At 42.6% G+C, this 23,722-nt stretch overlaps 1 protein-coding gene and 1 pseudogene across 5 annotated transcripts in view; one reads left to right on the top strand and one right to left on the bottom strand.

Moving 5' to 3' along the window:
- The window catches only part of SEPT11 (septin 11), a 138,035-nt gene that overhangs the window by 25,729 nt on the left and 88,584 nt on the right, over positions 1 to 23,722 (bottom strand). For all 5 annotated transcript variants that reach the window (XM_010838124.1, XM_010838123.1, XM_010838126.1 and 2 more), the window contains exons 2-4: positions 21,146 to 21,260; positions 10,697 to 10,892; positions 2,431 to 2,617 (exon numbers count right to left, since the gene is read on the bottom strand). In XM_010838124.1, coding sequence (XP_010836426.1) covers positions 2,431 to 2,617; positions 10,697 to 10,892; positions 21,146 to 21,260 — 498 coding nt within the window. The remainder of the gene's footprint in view (positions 1 to 2,430; positions 2,618 to 10,696; positions 10,893 to 21,145; positions 21,261 to 23,722) is intronic.
- On the top strand, positions 28 to 2,134 carry LOC104987329 (annotated as a pseudogene).

Below are 23,722 nucleotides of genomic sequence, written 5' to 3' on the forward strand. Positions count from 1 at the left end.
GAAAGCGGTTCAACTTGCTTTATAGTGATGGCTTTGTTTTTATTAACTGCATTTGCCTTTTCTTTCCCCTTTGAAATCAACTCTACGAAGCATAATCCTATTGTTGGATATCACCCTGACGTGGTCTACAAGCTCTGCCTCAGTGAGGAAGCCACCTCCCTCTGCCTGCCTCCCAGCCCTGCTTTCAAGGACCTGAGAGTGCAGGTAGCAGGGTCCCCCTGCCCATGACTCCTCACCCTCAATGGCTCACTGCAGCTGAATCAAATGAGGTGAGGGAAGGTTTCTATTTATTCTCCCAAGAATACTCTAGCTGCAGGAGTCCTTTCTGGCTGGTAGAATATGTTTGTGTAAAGCAGTGCGCCTGTGCAGGCTGGGGCCTGGGGAGCCTGGCATGGTATCAGCATGCGGGCCTCCTGTGGGCTGGTTCAGGCAGAGGCCTTGGGGACAGGCAGATCTTCTCAGCGGTCTCTATTATGTCCCTCCAGGGAGAAAGCATCCTTTAAACAGAGTTGTTGGACAGAAAATAACACCCAACAAAGCCCCGTAAAGATACTAGGACTTGTTACTGATCTCAAAAGCAGGTTAGAATCTAAGAGGAAACACTAGAGCAGAATTCTGTGGTTGTTCTTGTTGCCGTTTGCTGCTGCTTTATTTCACAATGTATTGTCTTCCTACTTATTTCAAAATGGAAAATCAAATTAGTCGTCAAGTACATCATCAAATGCGGTCAAACTTAGCAGCCCCTCTCTCAAATGTTGTGAAGGAGAGAGGTTACACACGTGCAAAGATCAGGGGTCAAACGCATTCTGAGACACTACTTCCTTTGAACACATGGTACAGATCTGTTTTAAAATCTAAGAAATTAGACCAACCTTATCACATAGATAAAGAATTAACACTTTTTAAAAAATTTTTAAACTTTAAGTTAAAGCCAAACCTATACAAACCCTTCAAAGAGAGGTTTAAAGCAAGTTTTTAAAAAAAAATAAATCGTGAATTACTGTTCAATCTCCCTAAATTTAACCCTTCCTACGACCCTTTAGGTGTCTCCACTATCTGATTCCCCTACCCTCAACAGAGCACACATTAGTGCTAATTTAAGAACTGAAGCTCTCTTTTCCTCCCTGGCTGCTTGAAGATCAGCCGCCATCACGAATGACACAGCAACTATCGGGACCAGTAAGTTCACGACCAACCAACTACTTCAGCAGAAACGATGTCCTTCACCCCGGAAAGGCAATAGTCCCTAAGACAGAAATTCAGGAAAAACTGGCCAAAATGTCCAAGACCAAATGTCATCTTTGTATTTGGATTCAGAACACATTTTGGTGGTGGTGAGACAACTGGCTTTGGCATGATTTACTGCCATTCCTTGGATTATGCGAAGAAGAATGAGTCCAAACACAGGCTTGCAAGACACGGCCTGTATGAGAAGAACAAGACCTCAAGAAAATAGTGCAAGGAACACAAGAAGAGAGTGAAGAAAGCCAGGGGGGCTGCAAAGGCCAGTGCTGGTGCTGGCAAAAAGTGAGCTGGAGCTTGGACAGAAGGAGTAAAGATTCTGCAATGACTCTATCTGTGGTGATTGTACAGATTTTTCATGAAAGAGAAAATAAATGAAGACCTCTTACCTGAAAAAAAAACACAAAAAACTAAAGATACTTTGTAATAAGCCACATCATTTTGCTTTGTCCTCTGTCCAATATCTAGAGGTTTTGAAACATTTTTTTTCATATTGTTAAACCTTATGGTTCTGTAAGCCAGTGAAAATAAATACAGGGTTAGGAAGCAGAGGTGGGGATGAACAGGTGGAGACTTCTAGGGTAGTGAAACTACTCTATTTGATACTCTAGTGATAATTACATGTCATTATAAATGTGTCCAAGCCCACAGAATGTACAATATCAAGAGTGAACCCCAGTGTAAACTATCGACTTGGGGTGACAGGGACGTGTCAATGGAGGTTTTTTGATTGTATTAATAACAAATGCACCATTTTGGGGGGATATTGGTAACGGGTGGCTATGCATGTGGAAAATAGGCAATCTATTGAAAATATCTGCACTTTGCTCTTAATTTTGCTGTGAACCTAAAACAGCTTCCCTGGTGGCTCAGATGGTAAAGAATCTGCCTACAATGCAGGAGACCTGGTTTGATCCTTGAGTTGGAAAGATCCCTTGGAAGAGGGCATGGCAACCTACTCCAGGACTCCTGTCTGGAGAATCCTCATGGACAGAGAAGCCTGGTGTGCCATAGTCCATGGGGTTGCAAAGAGTTGGACATGACTGAACGACTAAGCACACACAAAACTGTAAAAAATAGTCTTTAAAATAAAACACCAAATTACACCAAAAGCAGAGGTCCCCTGGGGCCTCTGGACAAAGGTGATCTTAGGGGAGAGTGGACGGCACCTAGAGCAGCAGTGAGTACCTTACTGTCCAGCTTCTTCATGGTGACCAGGTCCAGGGACTTGAGCGAATGGCCAGTGGGGGCAATGAAGTAGAGACACGCGTGGATCCTGGTGTCATGGTAGTTGAAGAGAGAACGTTTGATCTTCAGTTCCTCTTGCAAGTAGGCCTCAAACTGGGCATCGATATATTCCACGATCGGCTTGTAGCTAGAAGGCAGAAGACGGTTATTAAAACACATTTTTAAATCAGCATGTCGCTAGTCTCAAACTCTTTGTACAGTCCTCCAGGAAAGTCCTTAGTGGTTCCCTGTTCTCTAAGAGCTAGAGTCCAAGCTCCTTACCTTGGCAGCCCAGGCCTTTGGCCATATGACCCCTAAACATCACCCCAGGCTCCCCTATCCTTCTCCTTCCTAGTTCATGCTTTCTGCCCCGCATGGCAAGCTCCCGCCTGCCTCCAGGCCTTTGCTCATGCTAGATCCCCACCTGGAATGGTCTTCTTCCTCTTAATCTCCTGGCTAACATTCATCCTTTTAAAACAGCAATTAGAAATATGTAGGATACACTGTCACTGCCCCCATGGCACCCATGAAGGTATTGCTAAGAGACTGTGGTATTCTTCCCTGCTGGGCCAAAACTGAGCCTCAAAATCTGTCCCAGTAAAGTGACTTTGACAGGCTCTCCCAACTGAATGGCATTGGTGCCCAGAGTGAAACTCCTCTGTGGTTTTAGGATGTGGCACCATCTCCGGCTGGCAGCCTCTCCCTGCTCCTCTGCCCAGTCCTTCGGGGAGGAGGGCTAGCTACTCTGTACTCTCAAAAAGCCCTGCGCCTGCCATGACCTCATCTATAAATGGAAGTGCCTGGTCTATTAGGATCAAGGTTCCTTCCAACTCTCAATTTTATGATTTGAAGGTAAACTCTCTTCTCACCAAATCCTAATTCAAATCTGTTTTGAATAATTATGCATGACTCTATGAACTGACCACAAACACTATCATTAATAGCATATGCGGGATATATATTCAATAAACCACATGTTCTCCAGGGACAAAGTAGTTCATTAGGTCACTATGGAAAAGCCACGAATTCTTCCAGGTCTCCACAGGGACTGCTCAGAAGCTAGTGTCAGCACCAATGAGATGGGTGGATTAGGAATGAAATGGGTTAATCCTTCCCCAGACTTACTACCTTGCTGAGGAATGATTTAAGCTTTAAGAAAAATAAAAACCTCTCAACACTCAACTTGCAAACCCATAAATTAAACTGAAATCCCTGAAAGGGAACTATAAATCTTTTATAATGAGGATGACAGCAGATGTCCTAAAAGAAAAAAAAAAAATTTATGACCAAAACTGAAAACAGAAAAAAGTTTTCTTCTATTTTCCTTTGGTGATTTACTACAATCCATTGATTCAACCTGAGCAAAGCCTCTAGAGGTTTAAAGAAAAAGTAGACTGTGCCTGAATAAAATCCTTAACATAATAGAAATCCCAATTGAATTCCAATAGAAAGGATGAACAAGCAATAAGATTCTTCTACATGTTCCAATTTTAAAATATAGGCAGGTAGGGCTTCTCTGGTGGTTCAGTGGTTAAGAACCAGTACAATGCAAGGGACACTGGTTCGATCTCAGGTCCGGGAAGATCCCACATGCCATGGACCAACTACCACGCCATAACTACTGAAACCCGCATGCCCTAGAGTCCGTGCTCTGCAACGAGAGACGCTACTGCATGAGAAGCCCACACACCACAACTAGAGGAGTCCCTGCTTGCGGCAACTAGAGGAGACTCTCACACAGCAACAAAGACCCACTGTAGCCAAAAAAATTAACAAATACATAAATTAAAATTTTTTTTAAATATAAGCAGGTATTATATAACAATATTAATAATCATTATTATGATAGGATAGTTATATAAAATGGTGGTTAGAAGCATGGACTCAAGTCCGACCAACTAAGATCAAACTCCAAATCCACAACTTTCTAACTTGCTTTGGACAAGTTACTAAACCTCTCTGTGTTTCAATGTCTTCACAGGTAACATCAAGAACAAAAATATCACCTATATCAGAGCTAATGTGACAAATAAGTGAGCTAGTATATGCAAAAAACTAGCACATAAAAGTGTGAGATTTAACTATTTCACAGTAATTTAATAAACCACAAATAAGAGAAAAGCAAGCCTCAGTTTTCAAAAAAGACAGGAAAAAAAAGAAAAAGGAACTTTGTACTGACCTAGATCCATGGTAACTCTTCTGCCACTGACTCATGCCCTGTAGGGCAGTGGCCCAGGCCACTTCAACGAGGCCCACTCATGCCCTGTGAGTCCAAGGCCAGACTTCGGGTTCCCTGACACTGAGGCAAGTGCTCGGGGAACCAGGGACCCCCAGCACCCTCTGAGCCCGGAAGGGAGGAAAGCAGCTCATGGTAGTTGCTCCTTCCTATCCCCGCAGTTCCTGATTTGCAGTTTCCTAGCACCTCCCCCAACAGTGGTCCAAGAATGTTTCTTCTTTCTAGTAATTTCCTTTCTGCCTTTGGTCTTGATTCTGTTCCACCAAGATTATGGGAGGCCTTGCACCTCTCCTTTTCCAGTGAGGAACGCTTTCTGCCCTGGATTCAGCATCTCCGAAGCCATCTGTGGTTCTCGGCTTACGTTTCAGGCTTCCTGCCGCCTTCCCCTGTTTAGGAGTTTGGGCCAATCTTTTCAATCTCCTTTTCCCTGTATGCGGTTTCCTTGGAAAATCACATTTCCTCTTGTGTTTCACTTAACCAGATCTCTTACCTAAGTTTCAGAACTCCATCCAACTGCTTACCAGATATTTCCACTTGGTCTTTTAGCTAAGTGCCCAAAATCACACTTCGTCTTGTCCCCAAACCCTACTAGCCCGTATTCCTTAGCTCAGCAGATGGCATCTCCATCCACACCACTGGCCAAATCAGAATCCTAGGTTCAACCCAGAGACTGATCACACAGAGCCTACCTCCCACACATAGCCAAGCACAAGATCCCATCTGTTCTAGCCTCTAGAGCATTATAAACAAATAAATGTATTTCAGGAAAACTATTGACCAAAATCACTATTCCCTGCATTCCAGATTTAATTGTGTTGATGAAACAGCCTCTCTTGATGCATATAGTAAGTCAGCCTAGTGGCTCTGTTCTCCCTTCACATCCTTCAAATAACCCCTGCCCTCTCTCCATCTCCTGTCCACGTGTGATCTACACTCAAAGTCACAAAATAAGGAAATTTCATCCTTATTTTTGCCTTTTGCTAGTTTCCATTCTTATAGCGAGGATACCTATTTATATTCTGGTTTTGCCAATTCAAACTTCTTTGGATTGTAGCCATATCAAGCAGAGGAAAGGGGGCAGGTAAACCAAATCAAGTTGTATGTTTACACATAATTTCCTTTTAAGGCATGAGGATATCCCTTTTTATCCTCCACTCTTTTTTTTCCCCCCATAAATATCCAGCCATTAAAAAAAAAAAAACACACACACAAAAAATTGACAGTGGTTGACCCTAAGAGTGATAGGAAAAAGTATTTTATACAAAGTTTTCTAGCCACCCAAGGTACCCATTGATCATGCTTGCAAAATAGCCCATGCCATTGTTCAGGGACTGACTCTCTATTTTGTATATGAACAGATAAAAGATACCTGCCATATATTTTCCTCTCTCTTGCTATCTATTAGCCAAAGCTAATTTTCCTTATCCTTCTACTACCTCTATCAGAAAGTGTGACTAAGACAGAATTTAAAGATCAAACAGACCACTCCATTACCACTTTATAACTCTGATAAAGATTCGGCGAGTTTGAGGAGTCTCTCAGTGGGCTTTAATTAGCCATGCTTTTTGTGCTATCATCATAGTTTGTAAGACGCTACTAACATTCTCCCATCTCCTAAATATGCAGAATATATATTCTGCAGCAGAAGTAGAAGCATTCTTCCAGTAGAAGAATCTACTATAGCAGATTGCGATTTCCCTTCTCCTCTAGACCTCTTTCCTTCTTCACTGAATAGTAGAGACAGCAGAACAAGAATGTCCTTAGACCACGAAGAGTTAATCATGCTATTAAACAAAACAGGAGACCTTACCAGACCTCTCTTCCTGCCTCCTTCTAGCTAGCCTGGTCCAAGGCAGACAGTGATGCAGGAATGCTGACATGTCCAAAGCCTACATACACAAACTGGGACATTCTTGAAGTCTTGCATCGATGGCAGAAAAGCTTGCCTAATCCTCAAAGTAGTAAAAATAATCATGGGTTTGGAGAAACAACACATCCCTTCGCATATGTTTACATACTGATACAAAAATGCATACCCCACTTCCAATTTTTTTGATGGAAGCAGACCCTATCTGAATGAGTAGTGTTTTTTTGTTTTTTTTTTTAAACAAAAGGCGTTTGGGTTTATAGTCAACAGTGTCAACAATCCTTCTGGAGCACAGAGTTCTAAATGCCACTCAAAGAGGTTATGCAATAGCTGTCAAGAAATTTCAGAAGAAAAAAAAAATATTTGGTATCTAGGTTAGGTTAATACCACACTTCCTCTCTTCTAAGTCTCCTTGGAAACTATTATTTGACCCAAATGAGTCAGAAATTTTCTTAAAGAGGCCTCCAGCTGCAAATGTGTGGGTCAGCCTTGTACTGGCCACCTGCTGCTCAGGGCTGGCGAGTGAAAACCCACCAGAAGGGTAGGAAGTCACCATTTAAAGGAGAAGTAAAAAATGTAATGGCAGTGCTGGGGCAATGACGAGCAGGAATAGCTCAAGGAATCTTAGCAGCAAAATGCGCGAGGATGGTTCTCATTCCCTCCAGAAGGCATCCCGAAAAAGTCCGGCTGCTGCCTGACCATCAAGCAGTGCACACGCCTGGCATTCCGAAACCCCAGGGAGAAACCTGCACAGGTCAGAGACGGAGACCCGCCTTGTTTCAATGGGTCCTCCTGACCACAAGAGGACCAGGAGCCCCCTGGCTTGCTTCCCGGCTCCCATAATGCAATTGTGCTCTTCTGCTTGTCATCAGGGTTTTCTCTTCATCTGTTCTACTGAGCATGACACACAGCATTCAGACAAGAACCTCTCCATCATTCCTTGGAATTGAAGTCATAAATCAAGAGCAACTGCTCAGCTGCAGGAGCTGTGCTTAGCTGATCCCCACTCAACACAATGTACAGATAGTCCATTTTGACAGATGCAAAATAAAATCTTTCTTACTGTGTCTAACAATTGCTCCTGTTATTCCAGGCCAATGTTTACTGAAGAGCATATAAACTGCTCTATAGATAAACTAGAGCTCAGTGCTCAGCTAGAGCGTGCATTAAATATTTCTCTGTCATTACTATGGGTACATCTTTATATCAGAGACAGTTAAAATGTATCTAGACAATACACAGCTCTAGATTTTTAAAAAATGGTTAAAAGTCCTCTTTAGAAAACACACACATATACCATACACAGTTCAGAGGAAAATGAAGCAAACAAAGAAACAAAACCTGGTATGATACAAGTGAAGTGTCTGAGCCCTAAGCAAACAGACTGTAACTTAAAGTGCTGGTTGTCTTATTCCCATTAAGTTGTCACTGCACAAAAATGTCTCTGGAAGCCTCCTTCTAGAATTATCTTTGGGCCTGGGACAGTTTAACTTTCTCAAACTTTTTTTTGGAGCATGAACATAAATATTTAAAATAATCATAAGGGATTCAAAGATTAGTGAAGAAGATGAGTGGTCTTGAGATGAATGCATGGGCGCAAACCAGGAAGGTTTAAAACTTAAACATCTCCCTCAAATAAGGACTACAGAAACTCAAAGAGTCGAACTGGTTTGGCTCTATCAATTGAGAAGGTTTGTTTTATAAAAACAAAACTTCACAGTATTACTTTATAATTAGGTGAAGTTTTGTCAACCAGTTTTAGTGAATACATAAGATGGACTTACGGGCTACCCTGGTGGCTCAGCTGGTAAAGAATCTGCCTGCAATTCAGGAGACCCCTGCTTGATTCCTGAGCTGGGAAGATCCCATGGAGAAGCGATAGGCTACCCACTCCAGTATTCTTGGGCTTCCCTGGTGGCTCAGCTGGTAAAGAATCTTCCCACAATGCAGGAGACCTGGTTTCAATCCCTGGGTTGGGAAGATCCCCTGGAGGAGGGCATGGCAACCCACTCCAGTATTCTTACCTGGAGAATCCCTATGGACAGAGGAGCCTGGTCGGCTGCATGCAGTCCATGGGGTCACAAAGAGTTGGACACGACTGAGTGACTAAGCCCAGCAAGACTGACTTATTGCTAATAGCTTCTGTCTACATATAAACTATAGGATCAAAATTTTGAAGGAAAAAAAAAAAAAAAAAGACATTTTATTTCTTAAGCAGGTTAAACATGTCTGTTTTCTACACTGACAAAGACGTTTGTTATAAATACATTATCTGGTTAGCTTAACAAACCCTCGCTGGATAGAGAATGATCTGAATTCCTCACTAGGCTCCACTGAGACCACACTCATTATTCAGACTCAATGTGGCCATTCTGCACCCAGCAGGCCACCCAACTGTGAGCAGCCTACAGGAAGACTCGGACAATGCATAAAGGAGCCACAGTGCTCACACCACAGCTCCAGCATCAGTACTAAGATCCTGAGCCGGCTGGAGATCAGCTACGATATTTCCCATTGAGCTTTCACAAACACGCTTTCTTCACTTTGGGTTTTAGGAGCGGATACCCCTGGCTGCCAAAGCCATCAAAATACAGGATTACCCCCTATGATTATCACACCCCTCCTCCAGGCTCAGCCATTCACAGTGCCCTTCCTTAGACCCCACCTGAAAAGAGATTGTGTGCAGATCCCACTCTGAGACCTGAGAGTATCTAGTGTCATTCTCTTAGAGTGAGATAAACTGCCAAGGACCCATAGCTGGTTATTGGCAGAATTCAGACCACAACCCGGGTCTACTAGATCCTGGGCTCTAGTTTCTTGGGCAAAATCATTATTGACTCCAAGTTTTCACTCAGAGCTATAGGAATTTGGGGATTAAGTCAAATATCCCAATCTGTCTCAGTGACTAGGAGAGCATGAGTACCTGCATGCATGCTAAGTCATTTCAGTCGTGTCCGACTCTTTGTGACCCTATGGATTATAGCCCGCAAGGCTCCTCTGTGCATGGGATTCTCCGGGCAAGAATGCTGGAGTGGGTTGCCATTTCCTCCTCTAGGGGATCTTCCCAAGCCAGGGACTGAAACCGTGCCTCTCATACCTCCTGCGTTGGCAGGCAGTGTCTTTACCACTAGCACCACCTGCGAAGCCCTAGGAGAGCAGGGCAGATGCTCATTCCAAACTCCTCTTACTTTTTAATGCCTGGTTTTTGTTTTGTTTTCTTGGCAGAGTTAAAGTGACAACATCAACAACAACAAAAAACAAACCAGAAACCACATTCCCCAGACCCTCTTGCAGCTCGTGTTCAGATGTGGCCTACTTTCTGCCAAGCAGCTGCAGCCATACGAGACCTGGAGGCAGGGGGCATGTCCTCCAAGGCAGAGGCCACACACAGGGAAAGGGGTTCTTCTTGCAAGTGGTGATGAAGGCATTCGGTTAATAGGAACAGATTCAGTGGAGGTTCTGGAGACCTGTCCCCAGCATCACAGGTACCAAATATATACAGTAATTTGTGGCAGGAGTTCCATTAACCCTAGATGTTTCTCTAGACTGCTTTTCTAGATGGGAAAGCCCCCAAACCTGGTTCCATGACTTTTCCGGGAAAATATCATAAGCTAGCTTATTCCTTCTAACAAATCCCTTTTCTGCTCATACTAGCTGGAATCACGGAGAAGGCAATGGCACCCCACTCCAGTACTCTTGCCTGGAAAATCCCATGGATGGAGGAGCCTGGTAGGCTGCAGTTCATGGGGTCGCTAAGAGTCAGCCACGACTGAGCGACTTCACTTTCACTTTTTCACTCTCATGCATTGGAGAAGGAAATGGCAACCCACTCCAGTGTTCTTGCCTGGAGAATCCCAGGGACGGGGGAGCCTGGTGGGCTGATGTCTATGGGGTTGCACAGAGTCAGACACGACTGAAGTGACTTAGCAGCAGCTGGAATCAATTACATCAGCTGATTCTGACCTCAAGAACATTCTAAGAAAATTTCTCAGAGGGCAACAATGTCTTTTAGGTGACAGGAGACCAAGCCTTACAACAAGCGAACATTTAGTCTTTGTATTTACCCAGGATGAGTCTTGTTACCTCCTCATTCATTTACATCCCCACAAAATCCCAAGATGTACCTGTCATCTTTATTGATCTGATCTCCAAATCCCACGGTGTCAACGATGGTTAACTTCAGCCGCACATTGCTTTCCTGAAGCTCATAACTTCTGGCTTTTAACCGGACACCTGGTTCATTGTGAGTCGCTGGGTCACTTTCAAATTTCGTGTTGAATAACGTGTCCATTAACGTGGATTTGCCGATGCCCGTCTCACCTGCATGATCACAACAGAGAAATCAAAGAAGGTGTCAATGCCTCTGAGACATCAGTTCACATCAGCAGCAGTGTTTTTTCTTTTTTTTTTAAATCATCGTGTTAGAAAAAATTTTTGAAAAGTCAGTCTCACCAGATATCCCACCACACACAAAAAAATAGCTCTTTCCATGTGTGATCTATGGACTCCCTCTCTAGAAATGCTTTAATGGATTTCAAAAACCATTCGGCAGAGAAGATCTTGAATTTATAGATCAAGATGCTCTTTTTTACCTCTGAATAGAGAAACAGAACTTAAAAGCTTGCCTGTGGTCAGTCTGTGGTCATTTCAAAGACATAAACTGTAGCTCTTCCTTCCCTAAATGTTGGCATGCAAAACTATCAATATAGTACTTAAAAAAAAAAAAATCTATATTACTGAGTTTCTGTTACTAGGAAAATGTAAGAGACTGATTGCATTTATATTGAATTATCTGATACCATCTAATGTTGTGGGAAAGAATTACATCTTTTTCAAAACAACACTCTTAACAAATAACAACAAAAATAACAAACCCAGCTACAATTACTGAGCACTTACTTTCTACCACGTCCTGTGATAAGAGCTTCCGATGTACTATCTCATTAAACCCTAGTACTAATTCCTGTGGAATAAATGCTACTGTTTCCTCCCTTTTACAGATGAGGCATTAAAGCTTAGATAAGGTTTAAGTAACTTGTCTAAAGTCATATTGTTAAATGACAAAGCCAGGTTTCTAACTCGGGTTTGTGTGGTTCTAACACCTACATTCAACCAATTCTGACATTGTTACAGAGAAAACTGACTGCCTAATATTTTCAGGTATGGTTAGGAATCTGTGAGAATCCTTTATATTATCTCCATTTGCATTTCCCAATTCAGTAGATGGCAAGCATTTGTTAGATGCCCTGGTATTCAGGCTGATGTTTGTGACAATGAAACTGAATGATGTTAAATGACCTGCAACGATGGCCTTATTGGTTCACATTATAGTTCAAGTCATCAGGTTTCACTGAGCCTCTAATATATGCAAATCAGAGTGGCAGGTATTATACTAAACCAATCAAATGGTAAGACCCAAATGTGGAGCCATGGAGAACTTTAACCTCCTCTTTAAAATAAAGCCAAGAAAAACTTTCTCTTGATACTAATTCTTGAGTCAAAAATAGTTGGCAATGAAAAAGAACCCACCCACTTCTGTGGCCGTGGCTGAGTGCGTGGGGGTAGAAATCAAGAAACATGATCTACAGGAATGCATTTTTTAAAATAAAATTTGGAAAATTTCCCCAATTAGATTTTCAGCTCAATTTAAACATACCAGTATACTCTAGCCCTTTCAACAAATCTCAATCCCATGATGTTCCTAGGGACAATATCTTGCATCTGAAGGGAGGGTTGCTGTAATGCCTTTTAGGAAGGTGACAATTCTATCCGAGAAAAAAAGAGCTCTGGGATTGGCAGCCTTAGGGCAACTTTCCCATTGAAAAGACAAAATCCACTTACTAATTAGAAGTTCTGTATTACTCATTGCTTTCCAACATAGTACAAAAATGAAGTAGAACGGAATTTCTCTGTAACTGAGCTTTCTCTAATTAGAAGCCTTCTGTGGTTTGCCACTGACTACCATGATTCATTTGTAGGATAAAAGTTAGTCAAGAACATTTGCCCAACTCTTCAGCTTTACCCATTGGACCTGATACACCTAAGATCAAAGAACTTCCTCCTTCATCAGTCTTCATTCAGCCAGTATCTTTTCCAGCTTTGTGCCAAGTGTTGGGAATACAACAGTGAACTGGCTGGATATGGTGTGCTGCCATAGCGTAGAATCTGATCTGGAACATGACTGAATACCAACCAGACTCTGATTTACTATTATGGAATGGTATTTACATGTCTGCCATAACCACCTTCCTCTTACAAGCAAGACCATAGTTTATTCCTTGGCCCTTGCTAATGACCACAGGTAACTGGACCAGTGCTACCCCTCTGCTGCCCCCTGGGGCACCCCCAGGGCTGCACCCATGGAAGTGCAATTATGACGCTGAGAGAATGCTCCATATTGAACAGTGATCTGTGTATCTAATCACACTTCTCTCTTTGGGACTTTGAGTCTGCACACAGCATGATGGCACGAGAAAGAAAAGATATACTAAGAGAAGTGAATAAGCAGATGCCATGAGGCTATAAATAAACAGAAGACATGTTGTTGACAGACCATTAGCCAGGCATATAGGAGAAAGAGAGCAGACAGATACAGTAGACGTTAGTATCTGAAATTCATTCATTTATAATACTTCAGTATTTACTATGTAACAAGCACAGGTGCTGGGGATAAAATGGTAAATAACAGTAGCAACTGAAACGTCTTGAATTTCTGTGATATCCTGCATGTTATTCAGAATCTCCATGAAGTCTGGCTGTGTAGCAGTCGAGACTGTTTCCTGTCTTCCTTACTTTCTTTAATATTCTAACCAAAAAGACCCATCAATAAACATAATCAAAAGTAGGCTCTGTTTCCTAATGCTCAACAAGCTCATAGCCATGATTGGTAACTTAACAAAATAACTCTTGAGCAAAATAAAGTTACTAAGTAATGGATACAGAAACAAAACAGGGTTTTCACTCATAAGATACAGAGAATCTGAACAGCAATTCAGTATTGAAGGTACTCCAGTCATTTTAAGTACATGAGTATCTTTCTCCATACAGCAAACTTCTTTTCAGAATTTACTGGAGTGGGTAGCCTTTCCCTTCTCCAGGGCATCTTCCCCACCCAGGGATTGAATCCAGGTCTCCCGCATTGCAGGTGGATTCTTAACCAGCTGAGCCACAAGGGAAGCCCAGAGTAAAGACAAAGGAAGAACCCCAGAGCTACCTTCTAAAATTTCCTCTATAAGGTCAAGGTTCTGACAGTGGAAAAGTGACCCATCTTCCTTCCATCTCTTTCCCTCAGCACAGCAATAAAGACTACAATTTACATGGCAAGAATTCTAGGTTACCTGGACAGCACTGAAATCACCATTTACTAAGTTGAGAATTAGTTAAGCATATGTGAATCAAGAATATGATGCTTTTTTTTTTTTAAGGCAACATAATTTTAATTATTTGCATTAAGGTGGACATTATGAACAATTAGCATTCCAGGCCCTACTTACAGCACAGGGTTAATCAACGGGTTGGAAAAACCGCTGTTCTCTAAATTTCAGAGTGCTTAGCTTTCCATTTCTACGCTCTGTGCTTTGAAGAGCCCTAATTAGACACCGCTACCCTAGCAGCAGTGCAATTCACCAAAAGTATTTCACGAAGAAATGACAGTTTGGGGAATAAAAGGAATTCTAGAGAACTAGGAGAGCTTTCCAATGCGTTCATTGTTGAGGTCAATCTCTAGCCTCAGAAAAGAAGGCATTTTCTATACTTTTAAGGACACACAAGAGCAAAAAGGCTTCTTTTGAATTGAGTAACTGAAAGCCTACCTGGCGTAGGTTCCAACTCAAACCCAACAACCGCAACAATATTTCGAGACAATTAATGACTAACAGCAACTCTAAAACATCTCAGAACACCTGGCTCCGAGGAAGCCTTCCATAAAAAGTAACTGAAAAGTGGTCATAGTGATCACTTATACTGAGATTTGCCACTTTGGTAGATTTTTCTGAGTCTGTTGTTTATTCTGTGATAAGGTCATCTGCCTAAACAGTTGTTAGAGTAACAGGAGATTTACTCTTGAAGTGCTCTCTGGGGCTTCTGCTTCTCCTGCTCCTGCCAGTGCTGGTAAGCTGGACACACAGCACAGTGGCAGGCAGGTCTGCCTCTTCCATTCTCCTCTCAGGCTTACATAAATCTCAAGCTCTAAGCTGGACACTGTTAAAAAAGAAAAAGGAAAACAAAAAGAGCACAGAGGAATGTATTATTAATTAGAAGGTAATTACAAATAGTTGATCGGTGATTCAGCATTTTTACTCTGATTGCCAAAACTGGCTACTTGGATAATTATTATTATATCTACTCAAATAGCTGTGAATGAAGGTCTGTCTGTCTCCTCTAAACAGTCGAGGTTTTATTCTTGGATGGAGCCAGATAATCAGAGAGTTATGTTGTGTTATTTTAACTCCTCATAGAATCCCATTTGATGAAGAACACTTTGGCTAATACCACCAGGGACTTGGAAGACCTGCATGTGACCCTCAGCATCGCATGCCTCAGTGACCCCCAAGTAGGGGAAGCTCAGGAACCCAGGTTTAAATGGAGGGACAGCCACATATGTCTTTTCTGAAAATTTACAAGAGACATTTCTCCAGGTAAACTGTGCTTCATCTGGAGGAACCTGTTTTTACTTTATAGTTCTATAAGTCTGTCCTCATTAAATGTTTAACTTGTGTTTGGCACATTTGTGTTTAACAAATATCCATAGACTGATTGGGCCTCCCATGCTCTGGCCACACCAGCTAAGAGATGAATGTGTTCCTGAGAGAATCAACTCCTGCAGGCAGATCTGACGGCTTTGCTCTGACTCCAACCTTCACTTTGTTTTCTGGGGTTAATTTTATCTTTATTCATTTATTTCTTCATTCCACCCTTAAACCACTTACACCCTTTCCTGGAAAAGCAAGCTGGGATAAAAACGTTTAAGATCTGATTGCAAAATTCCACAGCTAATGATGACACTATGGCCTTAGCTAAAATGATCTTAAACTCGTCTGCTTCCTATTTCTCTTCTGCCATTCTCTCAAAACAATCAGTGAACTTATTTTCTAAAACTCTGCTCTCAAAATGTGCTATTAATTTACTTTGACCCTACTTTGAACTGGCTGCTCTTCAAAAGCCGGGATGTCGCAGTATTTATCCCTCTGTGTAGGTGCACAAAGAACCACATACAGCAGATCAGTGGTGTAGCTTCTCACAGAGCTGGTGTCATTTTGGAAGGAGAATGACAACGATCAATAAATTTTGAATTGCGAAAACAGGCTGGGTACTAATTTAGAAATACAGTGTGGGTAAGAAAGAAAAGTTTATTAAAAAGAATGAAATAACGCCATTTGCAGCAACGTGGATGGACACAGAGAGTGTCATAGGGAATGAAGTATCAGACAGAGGAGAAATACTGTATGACATCCCTTATATGTGGAATCTCAAAAGAAATGATACAAATGAACTTACTTACAAATCAGAAAGAGACTCACAGTCTTACAAAACCAACCTATGGTTGCGGGAGGGTGGGGGGAAGAGATCATTAGGGAGTTTGGGAAGGTCCTGTACATACTGCTATATTCAAAACAGATAACCAGCAAGGTTGTATCCATTGTACAGCACATGGAGCTCTACTCAATGTTACCTGCCAGCCTAGATGGGAGGGGTGTTGGAGGAGAATGGATACAAGTATAGGTACTGCTGAGTCCCTTTGCTGTTCACCTACCACAACTAGAACAACACTGTTAACTGGCTATACCTGAATACAAAATAAAAAGTTTAAAGTTTAAGAAAGACATGCTTTATTTAAACTGAAGTACAGTTTTGGGGATAAACTGGTGTGTTACAGGCAAGATGGAGGGTAAGAGAACTATGAACCCGTGGCTGTCTGATACCTGATTTAGCATCAAGAATTCTCTTCCCGACTTCAGTGGTTGAGAATCTGCCTGCCAGTGCAGGGGACATGGGTTTGATCCACACGCTGCGGAGCAACCAAGCACATTCGCAGCAGCTACTGAGCCTGCACACCTAGAGGCCATGCTCACAGCTAGAGAGGCCACCACAGTGAGAAGCACATGCACCGCAGCTGGAGAGTAGCCCCCACCCGCCGCAACTGGAGAAAGCCACGAAGAGCTAGTGCAGCCCAAAAAAAAAGAATTCTCTTCCCAGTTAAGTGAACACTGCTCTCCTGCTCTCTGTTACACTTCTCTCCAGGACTGAGAGAGAGAGGCTCTAACAATATTTAATTCAGTGTCTCTAAAACTAAACTAAGTGCACACCAGGATTATTTCTGCCCTGGTTTGTTTCCTCTCTCTTTGCAACCTGTAGGCTCTTGCCACAAAACAAACTTACGATTCTAAGACCTTTTAGAAAAACATCAGCTTCCTTACTAGGATCCTAACTTTTTTTTCAGTCTTTAATTTCCTTCCATATCTTTCACCCAAAATAATGATGCTGTAAACACCATGGGTGCACATACTGTGTAAAACACATAAATGCACAGTAGGATGACAAGGAGAAGAGAAAGTAGCATGGATACTCAAATATGACACCCACTTCTCTAAGTGGCTGTCAAAACATTTGGATCAACTAGAATGCTTTTCGTAGACTCTTACTTTAGAAACAGAGCATTAATTGACACTGAGAACTATCTTCTTCTACAGATATTTTGCTGTAAAGTATTTGTGAAGGGATCTGATGTGTCTTATCCTCTGAAGAGAAGTACATTTAACTTAATGCTGACACTCCCTGTTTCTCAAAGAACTAAAGCTTGTTCCAACCAAAGGACTCCAAAGTGCTGTGCAAAAGAACCCGGATTGCTAGATATACGGGCAGAGAAGGAGGGGAAGGACTTACTATGAAGTAAAAAAAGGAAAATGTGAAAAACAGAACAGCATGATCTCATTTGTATAAAACCAAAACAAAACAGCACTTACCCAATCACGAGAGACCTGTTTATATCTGCCCAGTGTGTGTCTCCCCATGCTCTGCCTGCCTTCTGCCCACGTCTCCTCTCCTCGGGACCCTTGTGTGTTTCAGGGTAGATGAACCCCATCTCCCACCTCGGGTGGGTGGATGACTCAGGCCTGGTGGATCAGACAATCCCGTGACTATTGAAGAAGCTGTGTCAGGAATGGCTGCTTCTTCCCCCTGAGGTTGCTAAGCTGGCGACACCGCCGGCGGCCATACCACCTCAGTGAAGAAAAAGCCCAAACACAGGAAAAGCCACACAGAAGGGAGCAGGATCGGAAACTGGAGACGGAGCCCTGGAAATCCTCTTTAAATTCCTAGACCAGGCTGTTGTTAATTACACAACGCAGTATAGGACCTTTGCAATGTGTTTTAGGGTTGAGGAAGAGCCTTAATTCAGTTTAAACTAGATTTCTGCAATTCTCGGTGGAAAATTTCCTAATCCAAGACCAGTCAGAGAGAGGTGCAACACTGCTGGCTCTGAGGATGGAGGAAAGGGTCCAAGCATCAAGGAATGTGGGCAGCCTCTAGCAGAGGGGAAAAAAGGAAGTGTCTTCTCCCCTTGAATTCCACAAAGGAGCACAGCCTTGCAGAGGCCTTGATTTTAGCCCTGCGAGACACATGTTGGACTTCAACAAAACTGACATGCTCAACGCTCTGTGGTGACCTAAATGGGAAGGAACTCCAAGAAAAAGTGGATACATATATACCTGTGGCTGATTCACTTTGGGGTACAGTAGAAACTAATAACATTGTAAAGTAACTACACTCCAATAAAAATTAATTTTTAAAAATTAATTAATGAAAAAGCTGTAAAATAATAACTGGTGTTGTTTTCAGCCTCTGAAAATAATTTCCAAGTGTAGGAAGTTTCTAGAAGGATTCTACAGTTTTATCTCTGTGGAATGAAAATGAGGGTGGGAGGGGAAAAGTAGGGATACTTTATAATTTTTTAATTGGAAATACGCATTATATTAGAGCAACCCTTGTGGCTCATATAGTAAAGAGTCCGCCTGCAATGCAAGAGACCTGGTGGGGAAGATCCCCTGGAGGAGGGCATGGCAATCCACTCCAGTATTCTTGCCTGGAGAATCCCATGGACGGAGCAGGCTGGGGGGCCACAGTCCACGGAGTCACATAGAGCTGGACACAACTGAGTGACTAACACACACACATGCATTATAATGGACTTCCCAGGTGGCGCTAGTGGTAAAGAACCCGCCTGCCAATGCAGGAGACATGAAAGACTTGAGTTCGATTCCTGGGTCAGGAAGATCCCCTGGAGGAGGACATGGCAACCCACTCCAGTATTCTTGCCTGCAGAATTCCATTGACAGAGAAGCCTGGCGGGCTACAGTCCATGGGGTCTCAAAGAGTCAGACACGACTGAAGCAACTTAGCACTCATAATATTAAGTAAGTGAAAAACTAATTTTAAACGTGGTTAAGAATGGAGTCCAAGGGGTCTCAAAGAGTCTGACACAACTTAGTGACTAAACAACAACCAGGAATGGAACCAGAGTAAAAACCTAAGAATCTCAGGAATCATCACCCACCCAGGAGAATCAGAATACCAGCTGCTTTCCAAATGCAACAGCACAGCATGGATGTGTCTTGTGAGGAATTCCAACTAGTATCATTAATTGCACTAGTAACACAATGGTGAGCCAACGAGCCAACACTTGCATAGCACACACCAGGTCAAACCAGATCCTTCCAGTCTGGTTCCACTGGACCAGACAGCAGGGGCTGGAGCGTAACTCTCAAATGCATTCTAGAAGCTGATTGTGAAGGCAGGGCTGGGGGAGACAGACAAGAGAAGCCAGAATAGTAATTGGCCTACAATTTAGCATACTTTTCAATAGAAAAATCAACAAATTGCCAACAAATCACTATGCTAATGAAGAATCGCTCTGCTCTGCAATGAGCATTTAGCAGAAGAGAAAAGACAACTCATTTATGCCACTCTGTAGAGCAAGCTGCCATTCCAGGGGGTCCCCTGCTGAATTTTAATGTGGGGAAAACAGAAACAAGGAGAACTGGCGGCTCTGCTCATGTTCCTCTCTGGTGCTCGAGCCAGAAGGCCAAACAGTGAGCTGGCTGGGGGGCAGGTTGGCGGTGGCTTTCAACACCCATGCAGATGCCACATTCAACATGCCCCTCTCGAAGATTTTCAGAAAGGAAGATATCTACCCCTCCCTCTCAACAACTGACTTCCACTGAATTCTCTGCTAAATTCACTTCATTTTACTTAGACAAGAGAAGTAAGTCAGGTACATTCTGCTAAGCTTACTGTAGGGAGGACATACAGAATATATATTGGCTACAGGTAGAATTCCTTTTAGTTTGTCTTGAAGTCTATACCCAGAAGACAATGGCCATGAAACAGTGTAGCCCGAGCCACTTCACTGCTGGGCAGCCTGGTCCTCCATCAAGAGGGACAGGAAAGCTGAAGCAAAGGCCATTATCTATTTCAAGGACACGTCTGCTTCCAATCAACAGGAGAGTCCTGTTTCTACTTTCCTCTTTTTCTCCACCTTCTTTCCTACCTTCCTCCTCTTGGTTTAAAAAAGATATGGCTAAAGAAGAAAAATACCGAGACCAGAAGCATAGGCCAATACATCACACTTAAAGGCTATGAATAAAACATACTGGAGACGCAAACACTTAAGTCAGATCTCTTTGGCCTTTTCCCATTTATCTACCAGGAATAAACGGAGATCAATTTCAGATTCCAATTGAAAGTCTAAAGGTTAATTCAATAATTCAGGTGGAAAATTTATTTCAAGTATAAAATAGGATTTAAGATTGTCTTTTACTCTAAAAGCAAAATTTTAAAGTATTCTCAGTTTATCAAAGTGGTTAAAGTAATTGCAGATTTTACCTGCAGTAGGTAGAAGCATATCTTTGAAAAGATTTCAATGGAGATTACTACTGCAGCCTATTCAGAAACCCTGGAAACAAATTTTGAAAATGCTTTTGAATGATCTTCCTGTGTATGTGTATCTCAGTTCCTTCTTTCAACTTCCTACAGTCCAGTTATGGGCTTCCCAGGAGGCTCAGTGGTAAAGAATCCGCCTGCCAATGCAGGAGACACAAGAGATGTGGGTTCTAGTATTCTTGACTGGAAAATTCCATGGACAGACAAGCCAAGTGGGTTACAGTCCATGGGGGTGTAAAAAGTTGGACATGACTGAGTACGCATAGTCTAGTTAGGATCTAAGTCCCTCCCCTATGAAAAATTAAAATTTTCAACAGCAATATTAAACTGATCATTCCTTGACTATTTGACATAAACAAAAATAACACTTTGAGTAACACCACAAAACTGACAAAGCATTTTATCTAAATATGTCTGTATCTTTGAGTTGGCCAAAAAGTTTGTTCAGGATGAACTTCTTGGCCAACCTAAGAACTGTGTGACATATGTGGAGTGGAGATATTATTATCTTGCTTTACAGATAATAAAAGAGTGAAAATATCATTCCCCTTATTTCCTGAAACATGCCCCTCTGACAGTCACCTGCCGACACCTAAGAGTCAGACTCGTTGCTCAGCAGCAAGCGATGAGTCACTTACCAACACACAGGATGTTGAAACAGAATCCTTGAGAAGTCGACTTGTTGACCAGCTGGTCGGGGAGACTGTCAAATCCAACATGGCCAGAAAGGGATAAGTTTCGAAGCTCTTCATTCTGGAATGTCAGAGGGGAAACATTTGAGAACCCATGACAACGCCTACCTGGGCACCCCTCCCTCTCCCATCCTCTCTTCTTGGCACGTGGGGAAAAAGGCGACCCCTCTGTGCCCACTCCCTCCATGGCTTCTACACAACTGAAGCTACCAACTCTAGAGCCATACTCTTTCCACAAAATCACAGCGACTTGCAAAGCACACCGTCTCCCTCCCAAGCAGCTCAGGTATGCTTATCGGTGCCCCAGTTCAGGGGAAATACGCCTCCCAGAGGCAGCTGATACCGACATGCTCTAAGTGACACCAAAACTCCAGTCCTCTGACAGCCTCAAGCGCGCAAGAAAACTTTTCAACCCAGAGGGAAAAAATAAAGGACTCTCTTCCAGACACAGGAAGGAGCTTTCAGAAGCTCACAGTGGAGGATGCATTCCTGTTACTATGCAGAAATTCTGTAACCACCATATTGAACACATTGAAAATGGCGCAACACAGGGCTTGGTTCCTTCTCTAGCGTGAACTGGACAGGTTTGGGGGGCCTCCTTGCTCTCCCCCACAGGCTCTGCACTCCCCACGCCTGCTCAAGAGTCTACTGAAGGAGAATGGGTGACTTAGGCTGTATTATTATATGGTGCTAACTTCCTCCACTATTATTCCACTGCACTATCTACTACTGCGGGCAGGAATCCCTTAGAAGAAATGGAGTAGCCATCATGGTCAACAAAAGAGTCCGAAATGCAGTACTTGGATGTAATCTCAAAAACGACAGAATGATCTCTGTTCGTTTCCAAGGCAAACCATTCAATATCCCAGTAATCCAAGCCTATGCCCCAACCAGTAACGCTGAAGAAGCTGAAGTTGAACGGTTCTATGAAGACCTCCAAGACCTTTTAGAACTAACACCCAAAAAAGATGTCCTTTTCATTATAGGGGACTGGAATGCAAAAGTAGAAAGTTAAGAAACACCTGGGGTAACAGGCAAATTTGGCCTTGGAGTACAGAATGAAGCAGGGCAAAGGCTAATAGAGTTTTGCCAAGAGAACACACTGGTCATAGCAAACACCCTCTTCCAACAACACAAGAGAAGACTCTACACATGGACATCACCAGATGGTCAACACCAAAATCAGATTGATTATATTCTTTGCAGCCAAAGATGGAGAAGCTCTATACAGTCAGCAAAAACAAGATGAGGAGCTGACTGTGGCTCAGATCATGAACTCCTTATTGCCAAATTCAGACTTAAATTGAAGAAAGTAGGGAAAACCACTAGACCATTCAGGTATGACCTAAATCAAATCCCTTATGATTATACAGTGGAAGTGAGAAACAGATTTAAGGGACTAGATCTGATAGAGTGCCTGATGAACTATGGACGGAGGTTCATGACATTGTACAGGAGACAGGGATCAAGACCATCCCCATGGAAAAGAAATGCAAAAAAGCAAAATGGCTTTCTGGGGAGGCCTTACAAATAGCTGTGAAAAGAAGAGAAGTGAAAAGCAAAGGAGAAAAGGAAAGATATAAGCATCTGAATGCAGAGTTCCAAAGAATAGCAAGGAGAAATAAGAAAGCCTTCCTCAGCGGATCAATGGGATCAATGGAAAGAAATCGAGGAAAACAACAGAATGGGAAAGACTAGAGATCTCTTCAAGAAAATCAGAGATACCAAGGGAACATTTCATGCAAAGATGGGCTCGATAAAGGACAGAAGTGGTATGAACCTAACAGAAGCAGAAGATATTAAGAAGAGATGGCAAGAATACACAGAAGAACTGTACAAAAAAGAGCTTCACGACCAAGATAATCATGATGGTGTGATCACTCACGTAGAGCCAGACATCCTGGAATGTGAAGTCAAGTGGGCCTTAGAAAGCATCACTACGAACAAAGCTAGTGGAGGTGATAGAATTCCAGTTGAGCTATTCCAAATCCTGAAAGATGATGCTGTGAAAGTGCTGCACTCAATACGCCAGCAAACTTGGAAAACTCAGCAGTGGACACAGGACTGGAAAAGGTCAGTGTTCATTTCAATCCCAAAAAAAGGCATTGTCAAAGAATGCTCAAACTACCACCCAGTTGCACTCATCTCACACTCTAGTGAAGTAATGCTCAAAATTCTCCAAGCCAGGCTTCAGCAATACATGAACCATGAACTTCCAGATTTTCAAGCTGGATTTAGAAAAGGCACAGGAACCAGAGATCAAATTGCCAACATCTGCTGGATCATCAAAAAAGCAAGAGAGTTCCAGAAAAACATCTATTTCTGCTTTATTGACTATGCCAAAGCCTTTGACTGTGTGGATCACAATAAACTCTGGAAAATTCTGAAAGAGATGGGAATATCAGACCACCTGACCTGCCTCTTGAGAAACCTATATGCAGGTCAGGAAGCAACAGTTAGAACTGGACATGAACAACAGACTGGTTCCAAATAGGAAAAGGAGTACGCCAAGGTTGTACATTG

This window comes from Bison bison, unplaced genomic scaffold, assembly GCF_000754665.1.
Source record: "Bison bison bison isolate TAMUID 2011002044 unplaced genomic scaffold, Bison_UMD1.0 scf7180017864092, whole genome shotgun sequence".
NCBI lineage: Eukaryota > Metazoa > Chordata > Mammalia > Artiodactyla > Bovidae > Bison > Bison bison.